Source organism: Anabrus simplex, chromosome 3 (assembly GCF_040414725.1).
Source record: "Anabrus simplex isolate iqAnaSimp1 chromosome 3, ASM4041472v1, whole genome shotgun sequence".
Lineage (NCBI taxonomy): Eukaryota > Metazoa > Arthropoda > Insecta > Orthoptera > Tettigoniidae > Anabrus > Anabrus simplex.
Genome location: NC_090267.1, coordinates 519,488,481 through 519,504,159, shown reverse-complemented (window position 1 = coordinate 519,504,159; position 15,679 = coordinate 519,488,481). Strand labels below are relative to the sequence as shown.

At 38.7% G+C, this 15,679-nt stretch overlaps 1 protein-coding gene across 1 annotated transcript in view; it reads right to left on the bottom strand.

Annotated features, from left to right (window-relative positions):
- LOC136866889 (receptor-type tyrosine-protein phosphatase H) overlaps positions 1-15,679 on the bottom strand; it is an 819,913-nt gene that overhangs the window by 560,528 nt on the left and 243,706 nt on the right. The window contains exon 6 of the mRNA XM_068227107.1: positions 10,836-11,141. Within this exon, the coding sequence (XP_068083208.1) occupies positions 10,836-11,141 (306 nt within the window). The remainder of the gene's footprint in view (positions 1-10,835; positions 11,142-15,679) is intronic.

Here is a 15,679-nt window from a genome sequence, read left to right as displayed (position 1 = left end):
CCTTATATTAACACCTAGATACTTACAATGATCCCCAAAAGGAACTTTCACCCCATCAACGCAGTAATTAAAACTGAGAGGACTTTTCCTATTTGTAAAACTCACAACCTGACTTTTAGCCCCGTTTATCAACATACCATTGCCTGCTGTCCATCTCAGAACATTTTCGAGGTCACGTTGCAGTTGCTCACAATCTTGTAACTTATTTATCACTCTATAGAGAATAACATCATCCGCAAAAAGCCTTACCTCCGATTCCACTCCTTTTCTCATATCTATATATATAAAATAACTTGTCCTGACTGACTGACTGACTGACTGACTGACTGACTGACTGACTGACTGACTGATTCATCATCGCCGAGCCAAAACTACTGGACATAAAGAAATGAAATTTTGGGCATATATTCATATTAAGATGTAGGTGCTCGCTAAGAGAGGATTTTTGGATATTCCTTCGCTAAGGGGGTGAAAAGGGGGGTGAAATTTTAAAATGAGTGTATCTATAACTCAAAACTTTAAAAGTTTACAGATGTAAAAATTGGTATTTAGAATCTTCTTTAAAAATAAGGAAACACGTATTCTTTTGTTTTCAGAAAATCCCAATAGGAGGGGTGAAAAAGGGTGAAAATTCGGGAAAAAGTTTGAATGCCTTTAATCAGGATACCGGTACTTATATCTCAGAAACCGAAGCTATTACAGACCTGAAAATTGGTACTTTTGATCTCTTTTAAAAATAAAGAAACACGTATTTTTTTGTTTTTGGAAAATACAATTAATGAGAGGGTGAAAAGGGGGTGAAATTTTAAAATGAGTGAATCTATATCTCCAAACTTTTAAAGTTTGCAGATGTAAAAATTGGTATTTAGAATCGCCATTAAAAATAAAGAAACACGTTTTTTTTTTGTTTTCGGAAAATCGCAATAGGAGTGAAAAGGGGTGAAAAAGGGTTTGAATGCCTTTAATGAGGCTACTTATATCTCAGAAACTGAATATATTACAGACCTGAAAATTGGTGTTTGGGATCTCCTTTAAAAATAAAGAAATATGTATTTTTTGTTTCTGTAAAATCCAATTAAGGGGGGGTGAAAAGGGGTAATATTTTAAAATGAGTGTATCTATATCTCAAAACTTTTAAAGGTTATAGATGTGAAAATTGGTATTTAGAATCCCCTTTAAAAATAAAGAAACACGTATATTTTGTTTTCAGAAAATCCTAATAGGAAGGGTGGAAAAGGTTGAAAAAGCGGTCCAATGCCTTTCATGAGTCTACTTATATTTCAGAACCTGAAGATATTACAGACCAAAAAATTGGTGTTTGAGATCTCCTTTAAAAATAAAGAAACACGTATTTTTGTGTTTTTGGAAAATCCAATTAATGTGGGGGGTGAAAAGGGGGTGATTTTTTAAAATGAGTGTATCTATATCTCAAAACTTTTAAAGTTTATAGATGTAAAAATCGGTGTTTAGAATCTTCTTTAAAAATAGAGAAATACGTATTCTTTTGTTTTCGGAAAATCCCAATAGGAAGGGTGTAAAAGGGTGAATAATGAGTTGAATGCCTTTAGTGAGGCTACTTATACTTCAGAACCTGAGGATATTACAGATCTGAAAATTGTTATTTGGGATCTATTTAAAAGTAAAGAAACACGTATGTTTTCGTTTTTGGAAAATCCAAATATTGGGGGGTAAAAAGAGGGGGGTGAATTTTTTAAAATGAGTGTGTCTACATCTTAAAACTTTAAAATTTACAGATGTAAAAATTGGTAGTTAGAATCTCCTCTAAAAATAAAGGAATATGTATTTTTTGTTTCCTGTAAATCCCAATAGGAGGGGTGTAAAAGGGTGAAAAATGGGTTGAATACCTTTAATGAGGATACATATATCTCAGAAACGAAAGATATTACAGAACTGAAAATTTGTATATGGGATCTCCTTTAAAAATAAAGAAACACGTATTTTTTAGTTTTTGGAAAATCCAATTAATGGCGGTTAAACAGGAGCGACAAATTGGGGTGAATTTTTTGAAAGACTATATCTACAGAATATCTTGGAAACGTAAAATGTTACAGACGTAAAAAGTGGGTGTTTGGAATCTCCTGTAAATGTAAAGAAATATAGGTGATTTGTTTTTGGAAACTCCACTTAAGGGGAACTCAAAAGCGGTGAAATTTTAAAATGAGAATTTTTACAGTATATCTAAAAAACTTAACATATTGCAGAAGTGAAAAATGGTATTTTTTATCTCTATTAAACATAAAGAAACGTGTATTTTTTTGTTTTCGGAAATACCACTTGGGTGGAGGGGGGCGGGAGTTAAAAGTGACTGAAAATGGAATTGAATTCTTTTAATTAGGCTACTGATATCTCAAAAATGAAGATATTACAGACGTGAAATTTGATATTTGCAATCTGCTTTAAAAGTAAAGAAACACGTATACTCGGAAAATCCAATGAAGTGGTGGGGGGGGGGTGAAAGAATTGAAAAATTAATTGAATTAATTGTATGAGAATATATACATCTAATAAAAATTAAAGTTGTTACAGACGTGAAAATTCGTATTTGGATCTCCTTTAAAAACAAAGAAAAACGCGTTTGGAGGGGGGTGGGAATAATCTTGGAGGGCGGGAGTGTAAAGAAGTTGAATTCCTTTCATGAGGACACTTAAATCAAAATCTGAAGAATTTAGAGTCGTGATAATTGGTATTTAGAGATCCTTTACTATTAAAGAAACAAGTAATTTTTGCGGGAAAATTCACTTAGTGGGGGGGGGGAGTAGTGTGAAATGAAGTGAAAAAATTAAATTATTTTTATGGGGATACTTATATCTCAAAACTGAAGGTAATAGACGTGAACATTGGTCTTCTTTTTTGGTGGGGGAGGGGGGGGTGGCGGTAAATAAACTTAACGGCGGTGGGGTGCAGAAGGAGGTGAGACCAATTGATTTTACTGTTCTTAATGTACTGATAAGGATCCTCCGTTGCTCAGGCGGCGCGCCGACCTCTCAGAGCTGGGTTCCGTGGTTCAAATCCCGGTCACTCCATGTGACATTCGTGCTGGACAAAACGGAGGCGGGACAGGTTTTTCTCCGGATACTCCGGTTTTCCCTGTCATCAGCCATTCCAGCAACACATAATAATAATAATAATAATAATAATAATAATAATAATAATAATAATAATAATAATGTTCCGGACCGCCGCCAAATGTGCGGACCGCGCTGGAAACGGCTCCTGGACGGGTAATGACTAAGAATGCAGTCCGGCCGCGGGTTCAGTGCCTTCTAGGCACCCAATATGACACCACGCCGGATCTCCTGAAGGATTTTATCCATATTAAAAATGATTATAGGAAAAGATGGCAAAGAATTACGGACCCAACTGACCGGGAGGAATATCTGAGCCTAGCCCGGGAAGTACGAAATCGATTGCTGGAAAGGAAGATTGAAAAATGGGAGGAAACGTGCCGTAATCTAATAGAAAACGAGTCAGATCGCGAAATTCGGCGGATTATATATCTAAAACAATAAGCATTCAATTATAAATTTCATGATAATACCGTAGCGAAGCACGGGTATCTTGCTAGTCATTTATATATATAAGAAAACATAAAGGTCCGATAACACTGCTTTGAGGAACTCCCCTCTCAACTATTACAGGGTCAGACAAAGCTTCACCTACTCTAACTCTCTAAGATCTATTTTCTAGAAATATAGCAACCCATTCAGTCACTCTTTTGTAGTCCAATTGCACTTATTTTTGCCAGTAGTCTCCCATGATCCACCCTATCAAATGCTTTAGACATGTCAATCGCGATACAGTCCATAACCGTGTGTGGGCGTGACATTGGCAACGGTGTGTCCATACGAGAGCGGAATTTTTGTTGGTGTGTTTCCTTTTCAGCTTCTTACCATAAGCTTCAAGACAAAAATCCATGTAAGTTTCTTTTACCTGTATAAAATGATGTTGTACAACATGGAGTAAAAATCAACCGAGGTGACTCTCCACCCTCAGACTGGGATTACCTGAAACTGCGGGAGAGTCATTACATGCAACATTTTAGACAGAATACGTTTTCCCTTCAACAGTTCTTGGGTGAAAACTTAGATGAAAATCAAATGCTCCATTTGTACTCTACACTCTACGCACGCAGCAGTCATGAGACAGGCCCAACAGTTACTCAACAACAAAGACAGAGTTGTAACTTTTGCATTGCATGGCTACAAGTATTTGCCTGATGTGATTCAGAGTTTGGAGGAAGTTGATGGACAACGTTCATGAATTTGCTAAAGATCAATTCGAATTAAATTTGAAGAAACTCCCTTTACGAGTGCTGACAGGTTTCTGTAGATGTCGAGCCGAGAATTTACCGAGGTCAAAGCACCAGCGACTTAGTGTCAAAAACATTGAAATGTTGTGTGAAGTCCAATACAACAAGTTTATTAATTAATTATTAATTATTAATTATCACAACCCAGTAAATGGGATAAGGAAAGTTAGTGTGACTGGTTTAATCCTTAATAAAGTGATTTCACAACACCTATATCTTGGGAACGTTTTTTCACCACTTTTCTGAAAGTGTTTTCCAACTTGAAATCCTTTCCCTAATAATAAGCATTCGAAACTTTCCTACAGCACAGTTTGATTGAATCCTCGTGTCTTGGGATTGCACCCCTGAGGGGGTCGATGTATCCTCAATATTATCAAAGTTATTTCGGATTTTTAATATTTTAGCATTTTACCATTTCGATATTTAGGTGAACACAGTTCACGGTTGACATGTTTCTTTCGGAGTTAGGATGGACTGATGGTGCACCTCGAGATCTTATATTATATTTCTGGTGTTTGTGCACTGTGGTGGTGGTGGTGGTGGTGGTGGTGGTGGTAGAAATAGAGCAGGTAGATGTGATTGTCACCGCTTCACCATCGTAGGTTAGTGGTTGGATTATATCACGGGGTAGTGTTCGTAGAGTATGTTTCGGTCATGGCAGCTCAGATCAGTCGAGTACTTCACCACCAGCCCATGGGTAATTCAAGGTTCCATGTCCATGATTCTAAATCATTATCATCACTCTCATTTTATCTTGCCGTAGATGTTTTCGATTAATAGGCGATTTTCATGGACAGATTGTATTTAAGGATCAGGCCTACTCAATTTTTTTCTTAAGATATTAGCACAATCATTTAGTTGTTACAGGCTTATCGAGATCAAGTGCGATTGTTCACATAACTGACCCCAACAAACAAATAAACAAATGAAAGCAACTTCATGTAACTTTGTAAAAGTTAATAGACTGAATGTTAACCATTTTAATCAAAACCATTGTTTGGTGTCGAATTATTCTTTACCCTAATCATTGTTGTGTTAATGTCATACAGTTCGTTCAGTAAACATATTCAGTTTGAAACCGTAATCGATTACTCAAGTACTGAGCGAGTTGGCAATGTTGTTAGGGGCGCGCCGCTGTGAGCTTTCATTCGAGAGTTAGTGTGTTCGAACCCCACTGTCGGCAGACCTGAAGGCGGTTTCTGTGGTTTCCCATTTTCACAGCAGACAAACCCTGGTGATGTACCTTAAATCAGGCCACGGCCGGTTCCAACTCGTGGCCCTTTCCTATCCCATCTTCGCCAAAATACTCACCTGTGTCTGCGTGACGTAAAGCCTATTGTAAAAGAAAATATTAAAGTAAGCTGACGTGATAAAAAGGGCATTAACCTGAAAGTCAATGTTTCTTTCTCTTTGTTCTAGTAAACGTAAACATTGCTGGTCTTGGTCTTTGTGAGAGATGCGCTGTTGAACATTTGTTTAATATTTATAATATTGATTACGCGAGCGATGCTATATTATTTCATGATCTAGATCATCTGACCGTGACTTTCAACAGCTATGGCTCAGTAAATGCTAGTGATTGGTCCACAACCAACAGCAATGCCGATCTTCATGTTGCTACATGCCAATGGTGCTTTGGAGAAGAGAGGCGTGTCTCAGAACGTGTCTTCCTTTTTTATCGTATTTAATAAACATCGATCATCTTTTACGTTCTTGTTTCTTTATCCATCCAACTAGTTTTCGTAATTCTTCTCCAAAACCACATTTCAGCAGCCTTAAGTTTTCTTTCTTCCTGTTTCCCTAATGTCCAGGTTTCGCATCCACACAGTAGCACATTCCAAACTAAGGTCTTCAGAAATAATTTTCTGGTCTCCAAACTGAGATGCTCGTTTAGTAATATTTTTTTCTTATTTTGGAAGGCTTCTTTTTTTCTACCACTATTCTTTTCTTGATTTCTGAAAGGGATCTGTTACCGGATGTAATTACACTACGCTACCCAAATAGGGGAATTCTGTGACTTGTTCTCTCGGTGTGTTATTTAATTTTAAGTGTTTTCTACTTGTACGCTTCTTTTTGTCTACTATCATGAATTTTGTTTTCTTTACATTTATCTTTAAATTTGTCTAAGAATGTGTTGAATGTTCTTAGCATGTTACTCATAACCCTTAATTACTCATATCCTTTTCAAAATGAGCTAAGTGAGCCGCAAAGCGGATACTCTGCACATTAACATTCACCCCTTTCATTTCTCTAACTGCATGTTAAAGGGACATGATGACAGTGGGCAGCCTTGCCGCACTCCTCTTCTAAATTTTGATCTCTTGTAATACCATTAATACTAACTTCCGTGGTTTGATCTTTATATATATCCAGAATAAGGTGTCTAACTTTCCACTGAAGTCCCATATTCCTCATTAGTTGAAAAAGCAATTTCCACTCAACATTATCAAAGGCTTTTTCCAAGTCATTAAATGCTACGTAAGTTTTCCTGTTCACTTCTATCCTTCTTTCATGAATTGGACGTAATGTTAATATTGCTTCCCTAATTCTAAAGCCATAATAATCGTTATCCAATTTCTGTTCTATTTTTCCTTCTAATTCTGTCTTTAATGATGATAATAGAAACGTGAGACAGTTCGCTAATGTTCTATAATTCGAACAATCGCATGCATTTAATTTTTGGGGAGTCTAATTATTCTACATTTAATAAAATCGGTTGGTAAGGTTCCTTGTTCGTAGCATTCAATAATCACTTCAATAGACCATTTTTCATGGTATCATCACTGCTTCTCAAGAGTTCTGCTGGAATGGCATCCACACCAGTTGCTTTGTTCGATTTTAGTTTAGACAGTGCTGCATCGAACTCTGCTGTAGTGATGGACGGTCCTCTGTCGACTTCTTCAACTGATTCCACATCCTCCAAATATTCTTCTATATTGACAATATCTCCTCCACCATATAAGTCTTGAAGGTATTCTTTCCATCGGTCACTAACATTTTCCATTTGAAAGAGCAGTTTTCCATCTTTAATTTTAACCACATTGCTTTTAGTTCTTTTCTTGTGGCGCAGAGAGTTTGCTTTATCAGAATACCCCTTAATTCTTTCATCCAATATCCACAACAGAACTGGAGATTAAGGGTCTAGGTGACGGTACCTTGTGTTAGTTTTACGTTTGTGGATAGCCCTCATTATAGCGAAAATTAGAGACTACCAAATTGGTTTTTCTCTGTAATAATTTAATGATGATGGCTTTCAATTTAAGCAGCCCCTCAGGCTCAAATGCAAAGTTACTGAGAATCTGTGCAACTTTTATATAATATGTTAATTAATTAATTTCCTTTCCATTTAACTGTTCAATTTTCGTCGTTCATGATATTTTCGCCCTTAAATTTCTGTACATATATTTCAATCCTTTAATTTCGAGTAGTTAGGCCTTCCTTGGTACCCGCTAGTCATGTTAGCAATTGACGAGGAGTCCGTAAGTACCCTGAGGTACAAGGTTCTACCGAGATACGCCAGCGATGAATATGTGTTCTACATGTGTGCGACACATTGTTCATAACGTTTCTGAAGATTATTGAACTAGTTGATATACAAAGGCGTTGTCACCTCGCGCAATTCGGAAATATTTGTAGGTAGGCTGTCTGCAGTGAGAACTGATTCTTTCAAAATTCCCCACGTATGGGCATCTCAGGAGCAACAAAGCTATGGGAATAGAGTTCCACGAGGAATTAGGAGATCTCCAAAGTGTCTTCCATCAGGATCAAGGTCTGTCTAGGGAGGTCAAGCCACGCATGCTACTTATGGAGCCGCCATATTGGGTCTTTAAGGGAGCGTAACCAAAGGCAAGTGTATTCGAATTTAGAGGATTTCGGTACCGTACATTGAAATAAAAACAAAACACCAACTATATTTCATAAATAATTTAATTGGGCATCTACTGGTCATATATATACTGTATAACACTTAAATGATATGAATACATTCACAGCTATTTGAATAGGAATATAATTCACAGAGCCTGATTTTTTTTGGTGTTGAGAAACAAGAATCAACAGAAAAGCTCATGTTCTTCTCTTTTACTTCCTTACAACTTGGTCTTACTGTGTTTCGTATTAATATCATCTGTCAAATACGTAATCTTATTGACAGAAACTTAGAAATCTGTACAGTACTTGTGTCATATTATGATTACCGGTGCATGAAGTACTGTACTTAAAGTACTAAAATGCAGTTGTAATAAATTACCTTTAGCGTTTTCTTTATTAAGAAAGTAATTACCGATACTGCGTTTCTAAGGGGTTACCCCAGTATGCTGACAAACACTGAATGCCTCTTGAGTTGAGTGTATTAAATTATGTATGGTTACTCTTGTTATCCATTCATGTGGTATTTCTTTGGTTCTAAGGCAAAAACTATTCTGCACATATGCAACAAGAGTGATGTTCTTAGCTACTCTTAATTGTTTTATTGATAACCCATGCAGCTATATAGTACAAAGTGGTGGTGGTGATTATTGTTTTAAGAGGAAGTACAACTGGACAACCATCCTCTATACACATTAATCAGAAGGAAACAAATGGAAGGGGTCCAACACTTCGAAAAGTGAAGGTATCGACAAAAGAAAGATGAAGACCACAAAGTGCGTGGAAATGAAAAACTTCTTAGGCCTCGAATGCACTAATGCCGTCGCGGTCGGAAAAGAACAAGTGTTGACCAAGGGAGTTCGGATGGGCTAGAATAGTGAAAGCAATGTCAAGACTCAGCTAAGGGCCTCGTGGTCACAACCCAAAATAGATTCCCCCTGTGGGTGGAGGCAATAGAACAACACCCACGGTAACCCCTGCCTGTCATAAGAGGCGACTAAAAGGGGCGTCAGAAGCTCCTAACTAAGGAGCGTAGGTTGGCGACTACGGGGCTCTTAGCTGAGTCCTAATGTTCATGCATATAATAATAATAATAATAATAATAATAATAATAATAATAATAATAATAATAATAATAATAATTAAGAAAATTAAAGCCGTTGGTAGACACGATTCCATAAGAAATAGAAATTCAGTCACTATTAAATTAACCTAGGTTAGGCTATTTTAGGGATTACATTAGGATATTATGTTAGGGTGCGATAGAAGCGAGTGTTGTGACCTTTAAGTATTTGTCCAGCCATATAATGTGCTCTATAGAGTATTTAAGATGAATGCAATTTAGGTATAATTAATAACTACAGTACAGAATACGACTGCTATTATCAATAAAATAAAATAGTTCTAATGATGGCAAGCTGGACATAAATTGTTGGTTTGAAGTGATAGGCCTATTGTTTGTTGTGACTGTAACTGGTAAATGAACAGGAACAAGTATTTCAAATATCTGTGAAACATTTCTACGTTGCATGTAGAGTTAGAAAGATTACCGTCTGTAATTTTACATGAAAAGGAATGGAATGAAATGACGTATGGCTTTTAGTGCCGGGAGCCTCTGAGGACAAGTTCCGCTCGCCAGGTGCAGGTATTTTGATACGCCTGTAGACGACCTGCGCGTCGTGATGAGGATGAAATGATGATGAAGACGACACATACACCCAGCCCCCGTGCCAGCGGAATTGACCAATTAGGGCCTATGGTTAAAATTCCTGAATCTGCCAGGAATCGAACCCGGGACCCCTATGACCAAAGGCCAGCACGCCAACCATTTAGCCATGGAGCCGGACACATGAAAAGGAAATGTTGATAAACATCTGTACTACTATTACACATTTCCTGTTACTTTTCTTGCTATTTTGAAAGACAATTCTCTTTCTTTGGGAGGTTTCCTATTAAGACCTATAAATATAAAACATCGTTCATATAAACATACTATTCTTCAGGAATAATACGAATGTATTACTTCAGTAACCTCGCACAAGGCGGAATTATCTGTAGGTTGCCATTTTGTACCCACTGAGCTCTCCTTTGCTTATCTCTCGGGAAGCAAAACACTCTAATTCCGTCAGAGGTCTTATTTTGACAATTTAGTGCGGCGCAGTATCCCATTTTCCTTCAAAATACAAGTAATAACTCACATCATTACATCGGGCACGCCCAAAGACTTTAATTATACTTACGACAATACGATATTTGAGACCCAATATGGCCGCCACCGCAAAGGATTGTGGTAGCGTGACCAGACCTCCCTAGACAGACCTTGATCAGGATAAGCGACTCCACTGCTCTCTGTTGACACAATACGGAACTTGTGAAAAACAGCTAATATAGCTTTACTATTTGGTGCCTGCTCGTCGTGACGTTCTATGACGTGAAGCAAACTGACCCCCACTCCACATGGTCCCCAATATACACCTTCAGTTCTCTTGTGAGAACGATGAGTCAAACTACTTTATACACATTAAATAAATACTCTGTTCCTGGAGAAATATGGTCAGAAGAGGAGAAGTGCATATCGCTACAAAACTCAGTTTCTGGAACTAGAATAAGAGTTATAACAAGATTCAGAAGCACTCACCGCCTTCAGCCGTTGTTGCGTAACCAATGCCAGTCGCCTCTTCCCCACTTTTCGTGTTCACGGTGACATCCACTTGATAGTCGTAATAAGGTTGCAGATCAGAGAAGGTGACCTCAGTTTCTTCTCCAGCAGTGACATTCTTTGAGACAATTGCATAAATCTGTTCACAGTCATCTCCTTTGGGTCCTTGGGGAATCACAGAAACTGTATACCCTGTTACATCGGCCGGTATACAGCCAGTGATGTTCCACTGAACGGTCAGACTTCTGTCGCCACCGCTGACCACCACTGCTGGAGCGGGTGGATCTGCAAAGATACAAAACAGAGAACACTCATAGAAGAAGTCTCACTCTTAGAGGAAACAAGATATCGCCAGAACACAGGAAAGAGGCACGAAGGGCATAAAAGCTCAATACAGTCGGACCCGGATCACAATAAGAGCTTGGATAGAATGCGAGGAGGCTGGCACAAGTAAATGGAAGCTATTCCACACCCATCTACAGTAGTTGCCTCGTGGTCGCTAACCCATGCTCCCAAATTAAGAGCCCCTGATGCCTCTTTTAGTCGTCTCGTACAACAGGCAGGGGATACAGTAAATGTTATATACCGCACCCATCCACAGCGGGACATACGAGGAAAGGTAATTAAGGTTTGAATTTAGAACTTCATGCACAAGCTGTGGAGACTGCGACGCCCTCACAACTCCCTATAATAAGATGAAATGTGAGAATCATATTGCAGATTCAATATAAGTCTAATATAAGTGTTTAAAGTCCGTTGAGATATGTCCGTAAGCACAGTGTCACAGAATTCCAGAATAAATAAGTTTAATGATTGAGCCAGCTGTATTTTAACGTGTTTCGAAAAAATGTGAGCAAAAATGTATTTCTGAACTTACGTCATGACGTGCAATAGGGCACGGCGATTTTATTTAACATAATTGGGGTAAATGTCTACTTTTGAACGATGTAGCTATAATTTTCGTTGTTAGCTGACACATATGCACAAGTTCGGTAAATACCTACACATTAATGGTCACCATTTTGAAATGATTTATCACTTAAATTCCACGCTGACCTGTGTTTCAATTGGATTCCAAAGGTCCTGTGGCTGGGCTCGACCTAACTTCAAGCTACTAAGCGATGTTTTGTTAATTATACGTTTTCAAATCAAAGGTAAATTCAAAGAGGAACTGTCAAAAAGCTTTGATATCAGAACAGGTGAATGGTTTGTCATCAACTGCATGCTAGAGAAGGTTATTCGTGAATAGACGAAAACCCTATCACACAACTCGGGGTTGAGAATCGGTTTCAAGAAGGCCAAGTTAAACATCAATTGACCTCAAACTCCTAGCATGAAGTATGGAGGAAGCTACACACCAACTTTCCTCTCTCAGTCAAATAGCTGTTAAAGTGGGGTTGAGCATTGCTATTAACAAAACGGAGGGTTGCACCCAACTCAATTCCACATGCGATACAGTAATAAAGAAGACTAACTCCTACAAATATCTCGGAGAATGGATAACCTCGAACGTTAGTGATGATCTAGCCATGAAACCAGGTCCACCAAACTGGAGAGAGCTTTCCATCTCTGGAAAAACGTTTAAACGCCTAAAATTTCGACAGTAAGACACCGTACTGTACTGTATGCCTCAGAGTGCTTGAACATGAGAAGTAGCGTATGGGAGATCCAGACCACACTAGGATCTGATAGGCTGAATTCAAGCCACCGAGGCTTCTGATTGGGTGGTGGGCCTGGCTTAAACATAGGTTATCAAACAAATTCTGCATACCTGTAAGTACACAGGGCTGATGACCATGATGTTACAAATCTCCTAATAAAATCAACCCAAATAGTCCGTTCATAAAACAGCACGTATACAGGTAATGCATAGTGGCCATCTTGCCTAGTAGCCCGAGCCTACAAGCTAGTATAGGAAAGGCAGGCGGTTAAAAAGAAGAAAATAGAACTGTCACCGTTTGTCTCTATGTATAGGAGCGAGTAACTTTCACTCTATATATATATATATAATGCAACATTGTAATAGGCTTAACAAGAGAAAATGGCGCTCTTAGTCCTGCCTTATTCATAACATGTTACCATGGTGATAGGGTGGAATCGTGCGTCGGTCACGTCATTGATGGTAACAAGTGCGCAAATTTGAATTTGACAGCGCACATGCGCAGGCATAACCTTACTTACTGGCTAAGAGTGCAAGCTTAAACTCTCGCTGACCACGCGTTAACAGAAACGTGACTTGTCACATGCGCGGGAAATTTGAGTTTGACAGCTGACAGTTACATGGCGGGGGTGCGTGTGCTGTGCTCTGTTGTAGAACTAAGTAGCTACAGGTGTGTCTCCTTGACAGAGGTTTGGCCAACTTTACAGATATGGACGCGGGCGATTTTAAAAATAGAATGGCTGGCTATGTGTGCGAGCTCGGGTTCTACTCAGGGCTTAACCTGACTAGGCAAGATGTTGACTATCTGCCAGCCTGACAAAGGGATTGCCAACCTTACTCACCCAAATTCGATGCTTATAAGACTTCATACTTACCTTAAGCAAGTTACTCGCTCCTATACATAGATACAAACGGTGACAGTTCTGTTTTCTTCTTTTTAACCGCCTGCCTTTCCTATACTAGCTTGTAGGCTCGGGCTACTAGGCAAGATGGGCACTATACATTACCTGTATACGTGCTGTTTTATGAACGGACTATTTGGGTTGATTTTATTAGGAGATTTGTAACATCATGGTCATCAGCCCTGTGTACTTAGAGGTATGCAGAATTTGTTTGATAACCTATGTTACTTTATTAGTGTATTAAATAAAGTTTAACACGTATGCATTGCTTATAGAAGAATAACTTCGAGGGCAACGTCAGGGCATCGGAGCTGAGCTCCAAGATGGCAACTATACGTGGTTCGTGTAGGACTTGGGAGATGGTGTGAGACTTAAAACTGATGTATTGCTTATGTAGGAATAGAAGACAATCTGAAGGACTCGGGGCTGAGATTGGAATTCAGAACAAAATAGTGGCTATACATGGTTTTTTGTGGGAGGTAGTGTATGGCTAATGCGTATACATTAGTGTTATGAGTGGCTAACTTAGGGGAGGCTCACAACTTGTTACTTCGAGTTCGATATTCGTAGGACTCTGTTTTGGGTGCTATAAAGCTTCTTTTCGGACTTGTTTTGTACATTATATTGAAGATCACAAGGCAGTGAAGGAGTAGGGCTAACATTTCATGTTCCCGCGCTGCGAAGTCGCACGCTTCTTTAGTCTTTTTGCATTTTAGTGTCCTTTAGCTACAGTGCCTGTTAGCCTTTCAGCCCTTTGCCCGTCAGCCCTTTAGCCATTTTGCCTGTAAGTCCTATACTGCCCGTTAGCCTTTTAACCCGTTTACTTTCAGTCCTATAATGCCCGTTAGCCCTTTAGCATTTTAGCCTTTAGTGCCGTTGGTATCATAGTGCAGGTCATAGAGCTGCCTTGGACGAGGATGAGCGTTTATACCCCCAACCAATTTTTTTTTTTTACTCTAAAAGTTATTTAAAGTGTCTTTAAGACCTTTTAACGTGAAAAAGAAATTTGTATTCCGAAATTTTGGAAAGAAACAGTCGGGAGTGGGTTGTTACCCTGTGACAGTTCATAAGACTCAAACGTTAAAAAAGTTCACAAATAATAATAATAATACCAGGGTTAACTTTCAACGGCTACTTAAACTATGCGTCTTCCCTTACGGCCATCTATGCCAGCAGAGATGATCTTTTAAACTTTCAAAAACTTTCTTCTTCGACCTATTTTTAGTGCAATCTTATGGTTAGACGCAAACTGATAGCTTAGGAAAGTCTGCTCCTGTTATTGGTAAACCTTTCTCTGAGGATTGTTGTTTTAATGTACCGAAGTTGTCAACATTTCTGCTGGTCCCTCCTCTATTGTAATCTACCTATCACATGTCTGTAACTATGTTCTCTAACCAATCAAACCCGGGTGTGTGTGTGGAATTCATCCTATCAACATATCGTAATTTAATTTATTCCTTACGGAAATATATAAGGAGGGTAGTTTAGGGTCGTTTGGTCTGAATAGCTCCAGTGCTTGAAACTGCGACTTGAAGGAGGCCATAGAGAGCTAGGGAGGCAGGGGCGCGGCTGGCTTGAAGAAGATCCAGAGCTACAAGGTAATGATAGAATTTAGCTAAACATGACTGTGATCGTGCCTACGAGTTCAAAGGGAAGGTTTCAGCCATTTCTTAATGTAATTTTATCTTTTGGTGGTTGAAATGTAGGACCTTCTACGTAGTCTTCGTACTCTATTTCTGTTCGCTGCTGAGAAATATTTAATGTATGGGAGCACGAGCGGTGACACTCAGCTGTCTCCCCTTCAACTTTCGGCTTGGGTGACCAAAGTTTTGACCTCTAAATTATGTAAAATCTTGTCTCGGCTTTTAAATTTTCCACCTTTAGTCACCGTCTTTAGTATGGGGTTAGCCTCTGTATCATTGGGAGGTCCACCAAATCAAGGTAATGGCAGATCCTGTTTAGCATGTGCTAGTCTTTCAAAGCTAGCTCGAGAGGAAGGTTTGAAATCTTTAGTAATATAAATTTATTTTTTAATGTAAATTTCTAACGTAATGTAAATTTAAAACAAGTCGAAAGACCAGGGAACATAGAGTGAGGCACCCTCTTGTATTCCCTCTCAACTTGATCATGAGGTGACTATGATGTTGTAATCCTTAAAATCTATCTTGTAATTTCTGTAACTTAAATATTTTTCTCCATCTAGTCACCTCCGTAGTATAGGCTTAGCCTCTGTAACATCGGGCCATAAGCTCAAACAGGGT